Genomic DNA, 19,848 nt, shown 5'->3' on the forward strand with positions numbered 1-19,848 from the left:
AGGACATTTTGGAGGACTTTCATTCATAGGGTCGCCATGAGTCGGAGGTGACTTGATGGCACTTAACACACACACACAGGCCATACTAGAGTTGTGTTATCTCATCCTTGGGACTTGATTTCTTGCACACTTACCCCAAAAGATCAGCCACCTCTTATACAGATGGGTTTAGAGCTGTGAGGCTTGTTGAAAGATGCCGGGGAAACAATCTCTGTCCCAGAGACTGCAAAATTCAATGGGCCCTCTGAAACCCACAACAGTATAACTTTATATTGTGGTAAATAGCTCACGGTCTTGCTGGCTTTTAAACAAAGGAATCTAGATAATCCAGTAGTTCTCAGAACAGCAGTGCAAATAATTTATTGTGCTCAGCACTCTCAAGCAGCAGGCCAAATAACTTCCTTTATTCTACTTCTCAAGTGGAAAAGTTGTTTATACAAATATAATCACAGCATCATAAGATTGTCGATATTTCCCTCTAGAGAGCTCCTGCTTATTTTCCATCTCCTTTGACAGGACTAAACTATTTATGAGGCCCCACCCCTTAGTTACCATTTTGTTGTACTGCATATATGAATAATAAAAAGGATAAAGGCATTGTTTTACTGATCCTATAATTTTACTGTAAGACCTCTCATTTTAAAAAAATATTCTGCCTTATGAGCAGTTATTTCGTTTTTGTTAATTTTTTTGAAAACGAGCGATGGCCTCTTAAAATCTTTCCCTTACTCAATACATGGCAGGATACAAATCAGAAAATTCTCTTCTTTCCAGTGTTTAATATATATATATATATTGAGGCTGGAAGCTGGTCATGTGTCTGCTGGGGATACCATTTAACAGGTTCTTTGACTTCCTGCCCTTTTTTTATCAGAGCCAATTGTCCGCGGATGCGTAAATAATGTGAGCCGACACCAGAGCTGGGATAATAAAAGGGCCAACTTTATTTAATCATTCAATAGGGATCTGCAGCGCACAAAACCAAAATATCCCCAATAACTGACTGCAGTGCGGGCCATTGTGGGGATGCTGAAGAGTCAGGCCTCCTCTTGCTTTTGCATCCCCGCTCTAAGGGCGAGACCCACCCTGGCTCTGAGCTCCGAGCCGTCACATGTGGTACGGCTCCCGCTCTTCCTTGCCAAGCCTTTTTAGTGCTCGAGGGAGGTGTGCCGCGTCCAATCCACTCTAGCCGCGAGGTCTATAGGTAAAGGATAGCGGCACCCCTCAAGGAGTTCCTGTCCCAGTTCCCTGCCAGGCACCGAGGCCCCAGTCCTGGTTTGAGGGTTACTCCTTCATCTTCCCAAGTGATGCCTCAGGGTGCTCACCGGAGTTGTAAAATGAACCATGAAGCCACCTTTCTCCCGCACTGCTCCCGCATGCTACCTACCACTTTCAGAGCAGGGTAGGCGAAAAAACCCCTTCGGCTAGTTGCCAATGGTGCCTGGGGGGTAAAAAATTCCTACCCGGCCCCCAGACGGGCGACCAGCTTACGCCTACTCTGAAACACGGAGAGGGAGGGTGGGATGTCTGCTCCGTCCGCTTCCAAAAGAGGGAGGAAATTTCCACCCCGGCGCTCTTAAGCCCTTTCCCCCAGGCCCGCCCTCTTCCCCACGTCAGGCAAAGATGCAAGAGGACTGGCTCTCCTTTCGCGCCCGCGGACAAAATGCGCCCCTCCCCTCAATTCTTTGAATGTGGGGAGGGGGCGGTCTTGTCCGCGGATGCGTAAATAATGTGAGCCGACACCAGAGCTGGGATAATAAAAGGGCCAACTTTATTTAATCATTCAATAGGGATCTGCAGCGCACAAAACCAAAATATCCCCAATAACTGACTGCAGTGCGGGCCATTGTGGGGATGCTGAAGAGTCAGGCCTCCTCTTGCTTTTGCATCCCCGCTCTAAGGGCGAGACCCACCCTGGCTCTGAGCTCCGAGCCGTCACATGTGGTACGGCTCCCGCTCTTCCTTGCCAAGCCTTTTTAGTGCTCGAGGGAGGTGTGCCGCGTCCAATCCACCCTAGCCGCGAGGTCTATAGGTAAAGGATAGCGGCACCCCTCAAGGAGTTCCTGTCCCAGTTCCCTGCCAGGCACCGAGGCCCCAGTCCTGGTTTGAGGGTTACTCCTTCATCTTCCCAAGTGATGCCTCAGGGTGCTCACCGGAGTTGTAAAATGAACCATGAAGCCACCTTTCTCCCGCACTGCTCCCGCCACGGGGGCGGATCAGCCCAATGCTTGGTCCGCCCCCAGCCCCCACTTGCCCTCTAGGCTGCCAGGAGGCCCCGCTGCAGATCCCTCAAGAAGATGTCATAGCCTGCATCTGAAAGATGGACCCCATCAGGTCTGTATAGGTGTGGAAAGCAATGCTTGATTTCCGGATGCGCAATATGCAAGCCATCCCCCGAGACTACTGCACGCCGTATTTCACCATTCACCTTTGCCCGAGCCCTTTCCAGGTGCCCTGGGGCCAATGCGCCCTTCCAGACCCGTCTCTGGAGCATGTCTGACCAAACCAACCGTACGCCGGGCACCAGGGCCCTCAGGTGCTCAAAATCCGCCAGGGCTTGCAAAACAATAGACTTTCCAGGCCGCTTTCCCATGTCATTCTCGCCCAAGTGGATGACGATTACTTGAGGTGGGTGAGACGCCTTCAGGTGATCGTGGAGGGTTGGCAGTAACTGTTCCCACTGCATGCCCCTTCTGCCCAGCCATGCAATCAGCATCGTTTCGCTTAAACCCAGCTGCGTGCCGAAACCCCCTGTGGCTGCCCTGCGGCTAGCCCAAAAGATAATGCTGTGGCCACAGATGAGCACCCGCCTCCTCCTGCGCTGGCAGCCTGTAAAGACAAAATGTCAGTGTGCCGGCAAAGAGGATCCCTGCCCCGGACCCACTCCTTGTAGCTGTGCCACCGCGACCAAAGGCCTGACATAAGACCTGAAGGCTGCTGATCGCCACCTGCCAACTGCCTTAACCATTTCATCCCCATGTCCCAGAGTGGCCGCTGTGGAGGCAGCCCCAATGCGAAATGAGTGAGTACCAAAAAGGTGAGGGGGGGCTCCCAGGCTGGCTAAAACTCTCTTCACCACCGCCCAGAACTGGTACCTAGTAAGTGGCTTGCCATCGGCATGCTGGAAAAAAGGCCCAGATCCCTGTCCCCGTGTTGCAACATAGCTCTGCACGGCTTGCACGGGGCAAATGGCCACTGATGCACAGGGGTACAATTGAAATACCACTCCCTTACCCTTCTGATCAGTCTTAGATGCTCGGAGCGTGACCGCCAAACCCGTGGCCGTTACGGAAACATCCCGCATATGCAGTGCCCTGCCTGATCGATCCCACTTGGACCGCACTAACATTTCACTAATCCGCAGGGCCCCAAAGAAGGCCAGGAGGGCAGTTGCACGATACAGTTTGACCTCGAAAGCTGAGGCGCAGTGCGCTTCTAGGCCCAGCGACAGGCCTGCTAGCAACTCAGGGGACACAGGGGCCCTGGCATCTGGCTTCCTTGGCTTTTCTCTGGCCCACCCCTCTAGCATCCTCCGCACCCTAAAGTCGCCTGTCGTGTCTGCCTTCCCGGCTGCCTTTGCGTAGAATGCCAAAGCTGACAGGCGGCCAGATATAGTGGAAACCGTGTACCCTGTGTCGTGCAGCTGGACGCAGTACTGCATGAGGTGGTCCACCGGTATAGGCCAAGCCAGCTGTAGCTGCTCCTTCCCCCTAAACTCCTCAAAAGCCCGGAAACTCCTGGCATAGCCATTCCGAGTACGCGGAGCCAAAGAGTTGTTTATGGCACGCCAGGCCTCACCCCTCCAAGACTCCACAGTGCCACGGGCATCTCCTCTGGTGATTCCTGGGCTAGAGGGGCCAGGCTCCTGAAGCGCTCTATCTGAAAACGGGATAGTGCATCAGCGCAATTATTTGTTATTCCAGGAACATGGCGAGCTGAAAAGAGGATGTTATATTTGAGGCACTGTAGTACAAAAGCCCGCACCAAAGACATGACTCTAGGGGAGCGGGAGGACAGTGTGTTAACGATGTGGACCACAGCCTGATTGTCACACCAGAAATGCACTGAATGATTGGCTAGAGCCTCCGGCCAGATGTGAACTGCCACAACCATTGGGAAAAATTCTAGGAAAGTGAGGTCCCGTATTATGTCACTGGCCTTCCATTCTGCTGGCCACCGCTCGGCACACCACCTGCCCCGGAAGTAAACGCCAAACCCATGGGCCCCCGCTGCATCAGAGTGCACCTGAAGTTCTGCCTCGAGCAAAAGGTCTTCCCTCCAGAAAGATACCCCATTGTAACTTTCCAGAAAATGGGCCCACATGCAAAGGTCCTGCCGCATGGCAGAAGTGACCCGTATCCTATGGTGGGCGGCCCGCACGCCGGCCATGGCCCGGCAGAGGCGACGCAAAAAGGCACGCCCCGGCGTGACTACCCTGCATGCAAAATTCAAATGTCCCACCAAGGATTGGAGCTCATGCAGCGTGACTTTCCTTGCCCGCTTAGCCTTAAGCACGAGGCCCCGTAGCTCAGCAAGCTTTTGGACTGGCAGCCTCGAAAGCTGGCCCACGGTATCCAGTTCGATACCTAGATAGGTCAGTTTGGTGGATGGGCCCTCAGTCTTTTCGTGGGCCAGGGGCACTCCCAGCCCCTGGCACAATGTATGAAATCGCTGCATGAGCTCCAAACACTTCTGCGAATCGGGGGGGCCGGCAAAAAGGAAGTCATCTAGATAATGTGTTACACCTGATAGACCAGAAAGCACCCTAACTGCCCACTCCAGCATGGAGCTGAATTTCTCAAATGCTGCGCATGATATGGAACAGCCCATAGGCAATGCCTTGTCAAAATAGAATTTGCCTTGAAATGAGAAACCTAGGAGATCGAAGTCAAGTGGATGGACGGGGAGGAGGCGGAATGCAGACTTAATGTCGCACTTCCCCAACAGTGCACCCTCTCCAAAATTGCGTATCAAACGCACTGCATTATCAAAGGATGAATATTTGACCGAACAAAGCTCCTGGGGAATGGCATCATTCACCGATCCGCCCTTTGGGAATGATAGATGATGTATCAGCCTAAACTCCCCAGGAGCCTTCTTTGGGACTATACCCAGTGGTGAAATACGCAGGTTTTTTAGGGGCAAGTCACTGAACGGGCCTGCTACTCTGCCTTCCTTGACTTCCTTATCAATTTTCGTTTTAACTATACCCTCCATCCCAGTTAATGACTTCAGGTTCCTGGCCATGCTATGTGCCCTAGGGCCCACCGCTGGGATCCGAAAACCATATGTAAAACCATCCAGCAAATACCGTGCGTCTAAGTCCCTCGGGTAGGCAGCTAAAAGGCACCGGAGTTCGAGAACTTTAATTGGACTGGGCGCCTTTTGGAGCAGCACCTGTGGCAGTTCCCCCACCTCCTTTCTGACCCCAGCCCCGGTCCCCTCGACCCCGCCTATTGGGTCGGCCCTTGGGGCAGGAAGTGACGGGGTGGGGTTCCCTACAGATGGGGCATTCATGTCTGTATCTGCAGGGGCGATGATCACAGCGGCCGGTGGAACTGAAATCCCAGCAGAGCAAGCGGGGTTGAACCGCCTGGCCCCCAGGGGGCCTAGAGCTTGGAGCGCGATCGATGAGGTGTCCGCTGTGGGACCTCTCACCCTGCACAGCCCTTGCAGGCATCATGCACTGCATCCACAATTCACCCTGCGGGACATCCCAAGCAAGTGCCGGATTACGAGCCGCTCGCAGTCTGAAATTCTCATCGTACTGGAGCCAAGCCTGGCCCGCGAACTCGCTATAAGCACGATTAATGATGTCCAGATACTTGACCAAGGCCAAGGCCCTGGATGGCTGTTCACGCACAATCACCCCCTGATAGATAAGGTAACCTACCAGCCAGTTGGGCCAAGTGCGGTCCACTTTCCTCCTCCGCCACTTATCGTCATCTCTATGCCCTTCCTTGTCTCTCCCTTTTGGCTCCTCATCCCCATTCAGGAGTGAAAACATATCCACATATTCCCCTCTAAGTATTTTGTCTGTGAGGGCCTGGGGAAGGTGGGATCCCAAAGGAAGCCCCATCTCCCCATGTGCCATCAACTGAGGTTGAGGGCCCTGGCCAAGCGTAGCTGCAGCAGTAGGCTGCCCAGCCACTGTAGCGGGCCCTGTGGCTCCCCCGTCCAGCGTCCCCCGGGGGCAAGTGGCCTGCTGTCCTTGCCAAACCTGATTGACCACAGACATTGGATCCTGGGCAGTGGCAGCAGGCTGGCGAGAAGGCTGCCGCCCCCGCCCAGAGAACTGTGTGGGCCCCAAGGCAGGCAGTGCTTCATTTGACTGGTAAGGGGGTGGCAAGTCCATTGCCTGCTCATTAACTAAAGACTCCCCAGTAGATGTTGTGGCCCGTGACTGTGTGTGCACTGGGAACTCACCTGTTTCTGAGAGCCTGGGCAGTGAGCAGCTCTCCCTTGTCGGTGCAGGGGCAGACTCACTGTCCTCCCTGGGTTCCCTGGCATTCCCCTGCTCCAGCGTATCCATACGCCCTGCAATGTCATCCATACGTCCTGCAATCACGGACACAATCTGGTAAATGGATTCTAAATCATGAGCCCCCTGTGGTGAGGCCCCACCCCGAGCAGGCGGCCTCCCTTGCCCCACGATTCCTTGCACCCCACTCACTCCTTGAAAAGCACCGCCCCGCTTCCCTTTCCGGGCGGTCGTGCTTCTGGCTTGGATGTGCCGGGCCACGTGGCCAGCAGCCTGCCCCTCCAGCACTTTCAGCGTAGGCTTACGTGCCCTTTTAGACCTTATGGCCTGTGAGGGCTGTGTGCCTTTCCTTGATCCCATGGCTGGTAAGGCCAGAGGTTGAGGGGTCAGAGAAGGAATGCAGGGGCTTCCGATTCAAAAACGTGCGCGAAGCAGGAGGCAGATGCTGCAGCCGACAAAAGTATCTGTTCTAAAACGTGCGTGAGTGAGAAACAAAAGCTAAGCCACCAGCCCCTTAACAATGGGGGCAGTAGGACCCTGTTGCCGGGCAGCCCGTCCGCAACCCGGCTTCCTAAACAGGACAAAGGATATGACCCTTAAAAGCAGAGGAAACAAAAGGAGCGAAGCAGCGTGCGGACAGCGGGAGCTGCTGATACCCTCCGTGCACAAGCAGATGCTTGCCACCCCCTTGGGAGGACTGTACTACGCGGATGCCCCCCCCCCGCCTTTCTCCCTCGCTCGGATACTTAGCCACGTGTCCGGGTGTGAGTTCCTCTGTTCCTCCGACTGCCTGTCTGCTCCGTCCGCTTCCAAAAGAGGGAGGAAATTTCCACCCCGGCGCTCTTAAGCCCTTTCCCCCAGGCCCGCCCTCTTCCCCACGTCAGGCAAAGATGCAAGAGGACTGGCTCTCCTTTCGCGCCCGCGGACAAAATGCGCCCCTCCCCTCAATTCTTTGAATGTGGGGAGGGGGCGGTCTTCTCCTCCCAAGCCTCCCCAAACAACTACTTAGGGGTCAGCACAAAGGGGCTTTGGGTGTGGCTTGCTCCCAACCACCAGTGGTGCAGAAGTCGACAGACATGCCCTCCATGGTCTGACTGGTAGCCGAGTCAGAGGCAGCTGCGGGCATACTTTGCATAGCGCAAAGAGCAAAATTCCTTGAATCAAACTTGCTTTTCATTTGAAGTGTGTTTTCCCTTCCCTATACGCAAAGCAAAATGTGGAATCCAATTAACCCAGTTAATTTTGCTTCCTTGCATCCATTATTTGATAAAACTACAATTGAACTGTAACTCTACCGATTTTTTTTTAATATTAAAAAAGTAGAAATGAACTGGTAATGATATTGTCAGACTTCTTTAGGTACATCACTCAGTTTATTCAAGAAATGTTTTGGTGATGCTCATTTTTTCCTCCTTGATGGTTAAAAGAAGGGGAAAAATCAAACACAATTTAAAATGTTTACCATGGTATTCCTTTAAAGCTATGAGAATCTCCTTAAATAAATTCCAAAAACATTGTTCCTTTGCAGCCACGTGTAAGTAATTCCAAAGACTGGTGGAAGTGAGGGTGATGAGTAATCCAGGAATGAGTTCTTGGGGTGCTTTTGTTTGCTTGAGGCCCAGTGACTACTGAAGGGCAGAGGCTGACTCCATTCCACATGGTGTCCAACTCTGGGCATTGCATGCTGCCGTTCAGCCCTTTGGAACACCACCTGTGCATTTTCCCCTCATTAAGGAAAGTAGATTTCTTTTTTAAAACAAACAACAACTGTATTTTTGACTAAAATTGTAAGGCATACTTCTGCAATTCTGCGCTTTCAAAAAGGTTAGGAATTCCACTGTGTTCAGCTGTTTAAGAGGCTGGAGCATTGGACTAGATTTTGCCCTTTCATTTTCCAAATACTTCTATATAACAGCGAAAAAGCCCCGTCTACTCCCATATTAAGAGCCCCGTGGCGCAGAGTGTTAAGCTGCAGTACTGCAGTCAAAAGCTCTGCTCACGACCTGAGTTCGATCCCGACAGAAGTTGGTTTCAGGTAGCCGGCTCAAGGTTGACTCAGCCTTCCATCCTTCTGAGGTCGGTGAAATGAGTACCCAGCTCGCTGGGGGTAAAGGGAAGATGACTGGGGAAGGCACTGGCAAACCACCCCGCAAACAAAGTCTGCCTTGGAAACGTCGGGATGTGACGTCACCCCATGGGTCAGGAATGACCCGGTGCTTGCACAGGGGACCTTTACCTTTACCTTTACTCCCATATTATTCACATTGCCTTTTCAGATTACACAAGTTTTATGAAAATGATAATGTTTGGGTATTATAATGTTACATATTTTCCAGATATTATGATCTGTTTCCGGATATCTCTATTATTTATTTATTATTAATTACGAAAACAGATACAGTATAGGCTTTACAGCTGAGTGTTTATCCACTGTATAAAGAAATGCTTAAACATGCATATAACAACCTGTTCTATGAAGCTATTTGAAGATCTCGGTGTCCTAATTATTGATCGTGCACATAACACTGGGGAATAAAACATGAACCCTGTGGACCCCACAATTCAGGTCTTGTTGAGAAGACCTCTCCTCTCTGATAGCAACCCTCTGAGAGCATCCCTGGAGGAACAAGAAGAACCAACTAAGGGCAGTACCCCTCACCTCCAGGAACGCAAGGCAGTCAACCAGGACTAAATGATAAACTGTATTAAAGGCCGCTGATAGATCTAGAAGGATCAACAGTGCCAGCATGCCTTTATCCAGATGTAAATGGAGATCATCAACCAAAGCGACCCGTGCTCTCGGCCCCAAAGCCAGGCCTGAATCCCATTGAAAAGGGTCAAGAGCAGATGTCTCATCCAGAAAGACCTGGAGCTACTCAGCCACTGCTCACCCAATTACCTTCCCCAGGAAAGGTAGATTAGACACTGGACAGTAATTGGCCTGCTCCTTTTTAATCTAAGGGGGGTTTCTTTAGCAAAGATCTAACAATCGCTTCCTTAAGGGAGCTCTCTCAAAAGTTAATGTTTATAAGCAAGCTGAGCTTATTCATTTACTTGGTATTTCCCCCCTCTTAGGACCATAAATGGGACCTTGGTATTAGCACTGCTTCAAAATTCTGTTATGAGGCTCAGTAGTCTAATGTTTTATTCAATTAAATTTTCCAAAAAGGAAGGAAAAAGAAAATTTGGTCATCTTTATTCTCTTTAGTCAGTTCTCTGTTGCTACGATGATGATATGGTCTTGACTTCCTGTTATGTGATTTCCTACATTTTCCTGAGTTTTAACAATTGAAGCTTGATTTATGGATACCATCTCACATTTAAAGGTGGGGGAAAACTATTGCTTCCTTTTTAGGCCGTGGATCTGTAAGAATTATAGAAATCTTTTTCTTTGCTAGTGTGGCATTGTGCAGTAAGGGAGTAAAGAGAAGGTTGAATCACTGCTCTGAGACTTGCCTGCTGTTCTTGAAATGTCAGTGTAGCTTGTGTGTTTGTGTATATGTATGTATATTAATTATGTATGTGTGTGTATTATGTTTATATGTATGTCTATTAATTCCCAAACTGATACTCATTGAATAACAAAAATGGCAACATATCCAGTGTCAATATGACCATATAAAGAGAATCAATGTGGTGTAGCGTTTATAGTGTTGGACAACAACAGGGGAGACACTGGTTCAAATCACTGCTGTACCATGAAGCTTACTGGGTGACTTGGACCATTTGTTCTCAGTGTAACCTACCTCATAGGGTTGGTGTGAAGAATAAAGGGGCGAGGAATATTATGTATGCTAGCCTGTGGTGGTCCTTGGAGGAAGGGTGGGATGAAAATCAAATAACCCTGTTGAGATGAGGTGCCCTAAAGTGCAAGAGAGTCACTAAAATGTTTTTTTTCCCTTCAGGATCATATTGTACAAACCAGGATGTTACACACAAAGAGACTGGAGAAAATGAACAAACTACCAGAATTATTGCCCCCTCACCAATAAAAAGGTAATGATAAAAAGATCAGGTCTGTGCAGTTTGGTCCTGGGTGTTCCTGCAAATAGCTATGGGAGAAATACATCATCAGTGAAAGCAAATGCTTAAAATGATTCCTAAAGAGTGGGAGCTTAAAATACCTGTGTTCAACCTATTTGGGCGAAAAAAAGAGTTTTTCAATAAAGACACATTTCTCCATACTTATTAGTTTTAAGAAATCAAGAAATGAAAGCAGCCCAGAAACCCAGAGAAGTAAACCTAATGCACCATGGGAAGAAAACTGCTCTCAGAGGTAAGGAAAAGCACGACAACTTGTAAAAAGGATTCAGTTGACCATATTTGCTTAGTGAAGAATGCACATTTTTATTGTCTACGTTTTATATAACACTTCTGTACCCTGTTCCTGAACTCCATCCATATGTATTTTGGTAGGACAGGAAGTTTAGGTAGGCAGAAAAATAACATAAAGTTAAATTGTGGAACTCCCTGCCCCAGGATGTGGTGATGGCTGCCAACTTGGAAGGCTTTAAGAGGGGAGTGGACATATTCATGGAGGAAAGGGTATTCATGGCTACTAGTAAAAATGGATACCAGTCATGATGCATACCTATTCTGTCCAGGATCAGAGGAGCATGCCTAGTAGGTGCTTTGGAACACAGGCAGGATGGTGCTGCTGCAGTCGTCTTGTTTGTGGGCTTCCTAGAGGCACCTGGTTGGCCACTGTGTGACCAGACTGCTGGACTTGATGGACCTTGGTTTGATCCAGCATGGCCTTTCTTATGTTCTTATGTAGGGTGGGGAGCAGTCCGCTCATCCATCAATGGTTACCTAGACATTTCTTTCTGAGCACTAATATCTGAGAGGTTGGATAGATTTTGCCACAGCCCAGCTCCAGGCAACTGTCGGAAGCTCTGCCTGTGGTGCTTGATAGAACTTCTCTTCCTTGACTCTCTCTGTCACTGAAAAACTGAAGGATTGGGAGAAGGGTGAAAAGGAGAAGACACAGAGGGGAGTGGTGGAAGCAGAAGGGTGGAATTACCATGTGTTTATATGTGGGGAAGTCTCACTTGTATAGTGTGCATGCGTATGCATGTGGAGGGGGAAGGCAAAGGGGAGGATTTCCTCTCCCACCACCCATTCCCCTCCTGAGTGTTTGTGGAACTATGTAGGAGTGAATGGAAGGGTCAGGTAAGAAGACTTCTTCCTTGTGCCTCTTCTTTTTCACTAACTGTGTATATTTAATCTGTAGTGTATATGCCCTTGTTAAGTATAGACTTAGTATGTATTGTGGCTATATGCAGACGTGTGTAATCATACTGTTGACAGCGGTGGAGATGACTAGTTCATATCTATTTCTCTTTCCTCTCCCATCACTGTGTGTTATAGCTTGTCCTCACTAGCTTTGTTCATGGTAGAGAATTTTGACAGGCTTGCAGGCTCATAAATGCCATCAGTAATTACAGGGCACTTTTAAATGAATGTTAATGGGAAAATATGGACTGAGAAGAGGATATGTACAAATATAGAGTTGTAATCACACAATGTACTTATACCTCTTAAAATGATTTGACCTCCGTGCAGAGTGGAGTGTCTTATTTTCATCACTGGTTTAAGAAAAACATGTAGTTGAAGGTCTAGTTCTGCAATTCATGTGAGGACTTCTTTACTGTAAAAATTCCCCGTTTGCAGGAAATAATGTTTGTTTACTATTCTGCTTTGTGGCCTCTCACAAAAATTGCATCAGTGAAAAGGTCCTTAACATCCTGCAAGCCTTCTCTGAAGGCTTACGTGCAATTGTCCTTTTGTTTGGAGGCTTCAGTGTAATGCATTTATTCATGAAAAAGCAATAACATCTTTAATCTCAGCTTGACCAAATCTTGTTGTCTGTGCACTTTTAAAATAACATGCCTCTCAGCACAGGAAATTATAGTATTTTCCAACACTGCCAACAAAGTAATAACAGTAAAAAAAGTGATGGTATATATCTTCATGGTATCTGCTGTGATATGTTGGCAAGATCCTTCGTTTACTCTTATTCTTCTTTACCCCTAGTGGGCTTTATAATTCTCCCAGTGACCGTAACAGATCACCAAAGTTTCCTTATTCACGACGACGACACCTTTCAGGAGGGAGCGAAAATGAACCTTGTCAGCCACTCAGAAGGAGGTGAGACCTCAGATATTAATAGTACTAGGGCAGCGTATTAAAGTTTTCTAGCCTGTGCAAAGGCTGTAAGAACCGGGACGAGGCAGATATCTGGCAAATTGGATTAGCTATTGTTTCTCTTACAGTGAGACGTTCTCATAGTGAACTTGTAACTTTAAGAACATTCAGTTATTTGCAAAACCTCTTCTTTGTTCTTCTTTCTAGATCACGATCCCGTTGTAATACCAGCAGTGGTAGTGAGTCAGAAAATTCCAACAGAGAACATCGGAAGAAGAGAAACAGGTTAACTATGAAAGTCTGCAAACATTCAAAACAAACCGTGTAATTTGCTTAACCTAGAAACAAGAAATCTGTTTATATGGGAATTATAAAGAGCTGATTTAATTTACATGGAGTAGTGTTTTTTTCCTGCTTTTTTCTAAAGGCTGGGTGATAACCCTCTATCTCCTATCAGGAAGTAGTGGTGTGGAAGTAGTGGTACACTAGTGTGGTGTAGTGATTATAGTGGTGGAGTAGGATCTGGGAGACCCAGGCTCAAATCCCCATTCTGCCATGAAAGTTTGCTAGGGGACCTGGGGAAAGCCATACAGTCTCAGCCTAACCAAGCTGACAGGGTCATTGTGAGGATAAAATGCAGGAGAGGAGAACGATATAAGCTGCTTTGAGTACCCATTGGGGAGAAAAGCAGGGTATAAATATAGTAAATAATTACAAGGTAACATTATTTTCCAAATGCCAAATATTTCACAACTAAACATTGGATAGATTTTCATTATTGGTATTTCACAACTAAACATTGGGTGGATTTTTATGAACATCTTTTTAACAAATACCCTCTTTAGATGCCTTTACAACTCCACAGTATCAGCTGTTGTGGGTAATTTGAATGGCGTCAATAAGAATACTGCATGTCTGTATAAGTCAAACTGACATTATTCTTGTCTTATTTTGATGCGACTTGGTAAATTTGTTTTACTAAGGACATGTCTTGCTGCTTATGTTTTAGTTGGAAAGTAATTTCTTCACTGGTCAGTTTAAGTAGAGTTCTTGCAGTTTTACCTTAGTCCTTATAGTGCTCCTTCTTTATGTTGTCGTTTGTTAGAAGGTGTCTGTAAAGCAGTGTTGTACAGTGCAGGTTGTTCTGTGGGAGGCCATGGGTAGATGTTCCTGCTTTAGGGGATTAGGTAACTTCTGTTCCTTTCCAGCAGTGCCAGTTGGTGATTTGACAATTTTGTCGACAGTTTTAGATGGGCAGCCATACTAGTTTGCGGTAGCAAACTAAAACAGGAGTCCAGTGACACCTTAAAGACTAAGGACTTAAAATCTATTCCAGCATTTGCTTTCATGAGTCAGAGTTCACTTCATCAGTCACAATTTTGCTGTCACTGTCTAGACTGCACAGCACTGTGAAGAAATTTTCAGCATCACAAAATGTCACCAAAGCAGAAGTGAGATTTAAAAAACAGGGTCTGAATGTAAATGGTGGTTTGAAGAGATGCCATTTCCTTGGCAAGTGTCAGAGAGATGTTCTTGGAATAGACTCTGTTGCTTGATTTTAGGAGTTCCGCTTCTATATGGATGCTGGTCCATTTTTTTTATTTTTTTTAGTATGCCTTGTGGCCAAGTTGATATTCTCTTGCACTGCTTCAATTTTGTGTCAGTGTAGTATATCTGGTCTAACAGCCCATTCCTGGGTGGGGGGGAGTGGACCTGCGCCTCAGAGGCTTCCTGACTGCTGCAGACAAAAAAAGTCTTTTTTAATAGGAAAAAATGGACAAGGGAAAAAATGCCTCATAGCAAACACTGAGGCGGTGCCACCAAAAAAGGTGGTGCAGCCCCACCATCGCTCAAACAGACATTCCCTGGATGAAAGGGGCTAGGAAGCTGACTAATGTCACCTCTGCCCCTTGGATCGCCCTTCTCTCCCAACGCCGGTGCAGACTTTCCCTTCTGGGAAATCCCTGCTGGTGTTGGCTGGGGGCAGGGGCCAGCGGAGTTCTGTGACTCCTGGATGCCTCTGTTTACCCCATGCGCTGGTGTAGGTTCCACCTTATTCCGTAATAAGGTGGCACCTATGCCGGTGTGGGGTCATGCTGGCTCCTGTGGAGCTCCCCCCCCCAGGAATGCACTCTGAGAGTCAGTTCTACAATATAGTTTTCCAGTGGCCTAGTGTGAATTTGGAAATCCTGGGCTCATTGTGCATGTAACTTTGCTTCTTCAGTTCTTTCCTCCTTGAAATTCTCTTTAGGGAAAACGGACCTTCCTTTTGTCATTACCCCAAGAAGACAGATTGAAGTTATTTCGCCTCATTGTGTAGGACAGACATATATTACCTTTTCCTCTTTGTTTCTTGTCTTCTGAATAGGCTGTTACTCATGTTTGTCCCAGTGATTTAGTTGGAAGAGTTAAACATGTTTCCAATTAAATTGATGGGATTTAAAAATGTCTAACTTTCACTGGATTTGTGCCCATAATGTTCATTCTTTCCTGTCCTTTGTTAGCTTGTGTGAAGAATGAATTCATGCATCTTTTAAAATGTTCACACACTTAAATGTGCTTTTCTGAAAGTGATATATTAACCAGAAACCAAACCATTGATTCTTCAGATGTTCACTCTTAATATGTTAATCTTTCCACAGGTTACGGCAGGAAAATGAGATGGTTGATTCAGCTCCTCAGTGGGAGGCAGTGCTGAGGAGACAGAAAGAGAGAAACCAATCTGACCCCAGCCATCGGAGATCCAAGCACAGATCTCGCTCGTATGTTAATCCTCTTGAAGTTTTATAAAACATCTAGAATTCTGGCTACAATTATAATGTTCTTTTAGGTCTCCTGAACTCAGTTAAGTAGATCTGAAAATAATGAGTTTTGCTATGCCTCAATCAAGAGAACTACATAATTGAGAGAGGGCTGTCATATAAAGGATGGTGCTGAGTTGTTTTCTGTTGCCTCAGAAGATCAGACCAGAACCAGCGGGTTGAAATTAAATCAAAAGAGTTTCTGTCTAGACATTAGGAAGAATTTTCTAACAGCTAGAGCGGTTCCTCAGTGGAACAGAGTTCATTGAGAGGTGGTAAGCGCTCCTTCCCTGGAGGTTTTTAAGCAGAGGCTAGATGGCCATCTGTCAGCAGTGCTGATTCATGAGAGGGAGGGCCATCTTCTGGGCATAGAGTAGGGGTCACTGGTGTGTGTGTGTGTGGGGAGGTAGTTGCGAATTTCCTGTGTTGTGGAGGGGGTTGGACTAGATTACCCTGGTGGTCCCTTCCAACTCAATGATTCTGTGATTCTATGGAGTTCTGAAGTCATTCTGGTAACTCCTGTCAAACTGCATATGGTATTTTCAAAATCCAGGAGAGAAGGTGCAGACTGAACAGTAATAGACTCTATAAATAAAATGGTTTGGAGTCATAGCCATTCCAACCCCAATAGAATGAGACTGCTAGAGTCAGCCAGTGTTTCAATTTTGATTATCCTTGACAGGCAACCAGATTTTTTTTTGCTGATTTCCTGAACTCCACACTTGAGTTCTAAGAATTCTTTGTGTTTGCATGAATTTCAACTATTAAAACAAGCCGTTCATTTTGAAATGTTTTGCTACTATATCGGTACTATCTTAATTAAATAAAATATAAAATGCTTAATATGTCTATGGTCAATGTAGAACTTTGTTACTTAGTTTTCATTTTGGTTTCATGGTTAATTTATATTTTCTGATCAGAGAAATTCTCTTTGTGCTTAAGAGTTTTAGATACCTGTTTTATGACAAAATCAAACAAGGCTAATGGGGTTGAAGGGAGTAGAAAAATGCTAAACAGCTCCAGGGTCACAGGTGGAAGGACCTAAGGCAATATTGAAGTCTGTTTCACAAAGACCCCTGAATGCCCTCTTACATGCATGTCCAAAATAGATTTATTATCCATTCCATGACTTACAACAGCATCTGTTCATGATGTTATGTAGTTGCTTAAGCAGCTTGTGGCTTTATGTAAATTTGCTACTAGATAATAATTCCATGCAAATCAGATTAACTATTTGGCATTATAAGGATGTGGAAAACTGTATCCTGAAGACAGTATATTTATAGAACATCCACTGAACACAGTAGGGCAAAACAAACCACAGATATCTGATTCTTCCTAAGAACACTTTCTCTGAAGTAAACTCCACTGAGTTCAATGAGACATACTTCTGAGTAAGCAAGTTTAGGATTACATTGGACATCTTAGAATTTATGGCTCTCATTTCTGTGTGTGATTCTACATAAATCAAATGGTTGTGCTGATTCAAATAGTTGGAATCCAGAGGCTTTGATTAAGAACATTTCAAAACATTTTAAGAAACATAAATCTTAGAGGAAATAAAGGTGTGTGTGTGGCGGGGAGCTTGGTCATTCACTCCAGTAAAGTGTGTTGCTCCCTGTGTAGAGTTAAATGTAAGGGATGTAGCACAAGCTGTGATAGGCAGATCTGTATTTTTGCAATAAGCTATTCTCACAGGAGCACCATTTTGGTTGGTGTTGAAATATCAACAATCACCCCCCCCTCCTTTTGGGGGTAATTTTCTGAGGGATCGAAGTGATGGTAGGAGAATTAATTTCAGGCTAAGATGCAGAACTTCAGGCAGGGCTACAGTCTGGGGAATTCACGGTAAATCTGGTGGCTTTCAAATATGCGTTCATAACTTTATTTTGTTTAGTAATTAACCTTGTTACTCAAACAAGATAGCAGAGGCTCCCTCTTGTGGGCAATCTAAGCATTATAAAATCAACTTTTAACTTGACAGCCAAATAACTGACTGGTTTTCGTGGCTTTTGCTTCCCTTTAACTTTGCTTTCATTGGAGTAGGAAAAACGTGTCCAGTTTTTGCAATTAACTGTAAAGAAACAGTGTCTAAGATTATATGGCACCCAATGCTAAGCATCATTACTCTAAATTAATCCCATAGCAGAATTCTTCCCAAATACTCAGCAATGCAGATCAACACTGTGAGAACCAACAATGCAACAGAAATGTGTGGGCTCACTTCTGTCTTTGCATTCTCGCAGAGCAGTCTAGGCAGGAGAGCCAGGCATTGGTGGGTCACAGGTTGTGCAGGCCTTCTTTAGACTAGAAAGAACTCATAGTTGCAGGCATCCTGGTCCTAGTGGGCAGTTTTGGCTGCATGGCTGTGATGGATGGAGCACAGGCAAGTGGAACAAAGCAGCCTGCAAATCAATCTGGCACAAATGTTGGTGCCCTTCCTGGCAATCATGGCTAACCTCTTTTGGCTTTGATGATCATGCGCAATGGTCCAGAAGAATCCTGCTCCATCCCTAGTGAATCTGTTCTGCAGTAGAGCTGCTCTTTAGAGGGGAAAGCTGATGGGTGTTCAGCCGTCACTGAGGCTGGGATTAGGTTCTGGTCCAAAGAAGGCGAGTGCCAGCCAGCTCAGGGATCTATGACTCGGTGGAGTTGATACAGCCGCTTGTTGGACTAGGGCATTAGAAACAATAAGCAGCTGCATGCGGTTCAGAAGTCAGTGCAGGTTTACTGAAGGGCAGTCACTGATACCATACAGGATGTACCAACTTGAGGCCATCACTCTGTGTTAAAGGATTTCTTTTCTCTCATCTTGCCAGTGCGGACCGGTGTGGATATGCAGCCAAGACCAATACTTTCCATGCAGAACATGAGATTGACACACATAGTTGTGGCTTCTGCTTTGCTTCAAATGACCCATGGGTTGAAGATCACTGATACAAGGGATGTGGGCTACATCTCCTTTATATATTTTCCCCACATATTTAGCAGGCTGTGTTGATGTTTGGCATTTTTATAGCGCTTTCAACTGCTCAAAGTCCTTCATGTACATTGCTTGTTGTAATCCTGTAAAGTAGGTGAATTTTGTCATCCTCATATTAAAGGTGGGGCTGAGGCCAGGAGAAAAGTGCCTTGGCACCCCCTACTGAGATAATGGCAGAGGAGAGATCTGAACTGGGAACTCCCTGATGTGTAGCTCAAGCTTTAGCCACTGTACCACACTACTAACTTTCACAATTAAACTTTTGGATGTACATGAATGACGAGAGACTCCTAGCAAATAATTTTTAAAAATCAAAAAGTGCCTTTTTGTCTAACATTTATAAAGTCAGGGCATGTATGACTGGTGCTAATAAAAGGGTCTGTGATGCATCCGGAGTCCATTTTTACTAATGTATCTTAATGTGGTGGATTACACTGTACGTGAGCATGCTGAGAATGCTGAACTAAGCACTGACCTGAGGGCTTTCCCTTGCCACGCTAGCTGAGCCATAAGCCTTATCAAAGCAATTCACTCCATCTCCTTAGAGAATCTGAGATTCATCGCAGATTATTTCTGCATCCCCTGATGCCTGATTATTACTGTTTCAGAAGGGGAAGCCAGCTCCTTGGGATAAGTGCAGAGTTCACAGCTGCCACTTTGGGTGAATGGGACTTAATGAAAGAAGAAAGCAGCTCAGCATTTAGGCTGAAAGATATCATTAAAATCCCCCCTCCTCCCACCTTCTCATAATATTAACTAATGCACCAGGCTTCTGCCTTAGGGAGGCAAAAGCACCAGCACACTTAGGAGGGAAGACAGAAGGGGCAACAAGGAAAGGCCACTGAGAAAGAAAGGGAGGATAAAGATTCAAATGCAACAGTGAACTAATGTGTAGCACTGATAGCCTGTGTGGGGGGTGGGTGGGTAAAAAAACAGGAAAATCAGGCTATGGGTCTCTTGTGAGTTTAGTTCTTTTTTCTCCCCTCTAGAAGGTATTATTCATACTCTATAGAAATGGATGCATGTTTTTTGTTTGCTGTTTTGTTTTTTTGATGGTTTGATTCATTAGGTGAATGGATGTTAACTGAAAATGATTGTACCATTTGAACCCCACTTTGCTTCCATTTAGCTGATGCTCTTGCCTGGCTGAGCTTCTGCTAAAAAATAGCTTGTGTCTCTTGTGTGTACTTTTTCTAGAGGCTTGAGGTAGACAAGTTGTGGCTTATCCTAGAAATACATATCGCAAAAATCACATTTCCATGTCATGGAAATTTAAATAAGTTGTTCTATTGAAAATTCAATATTAAAATCACTGTTCTTGGCTGGCACAATTTTGGGGTTTACGAAGACATGACATCTTTTTTGTTGGTATTTATAGGAGAAGTCCAGATGTGCAAGCAAAGGAAGAATTATGGAAACACATTCAGTATGTATTA

At 46.2% G+C, this 19,848-nt stretch overlaps 1 protein-coding gene across 1 annotated transcript in view; it reads left to right on the forward strand.

Moving 5' to 3' along the window:
* Nucleotides 1–19,848, forward strand: part of EPB41L4A (erythrocyte membrane protein band 4.1 like 4A) — a 118,138-nt gene that overhangs the window by 91,966 nt on the left and 6,324 nt on the right. Inside the window, exons 13-18 of the mRNA XM_056848244.1 lie at nt 10,387–10,477; nt 10,674–10,757; nt 12,518–12,631; nt 12,836–12,913; nt 15,271–15,390; nt 19,791–19,838. Coding sequence (XP_056704222.1) covers nt 10,387–10,477; nt 10,674–10,757; nt 12,518–12,631; nt 12,836–12,913; nt 15,271–15,390; nt 19,791–19,838 — 535 coding nt within the window. The remainder of the gene's footprint in view (nt 1–10,386; nt 10,478–10,673; nt 10,758–12,517; nt 12,632–12,835; nt 12,914–15,270; nt 15,391–19,790; nt 19,839–19,848) is intronic.

The sequence above is a fragment of the Euleptes europaea genome, chromosome 4 (assembly GCF_029931775.1).
Source record: "Euleptes europaea isolate rEulEur1 chromosome 4, rEulEur1.hap1, whole genome shotgun sequence".
Classification (NCBI taxonomy): domain Eukaryota; kingdom Metazoa; phylum Chordata; class Lepidosauria; order Squamata; family Sphaerodactylidae; genus Euleptes; species Euleptes europaea.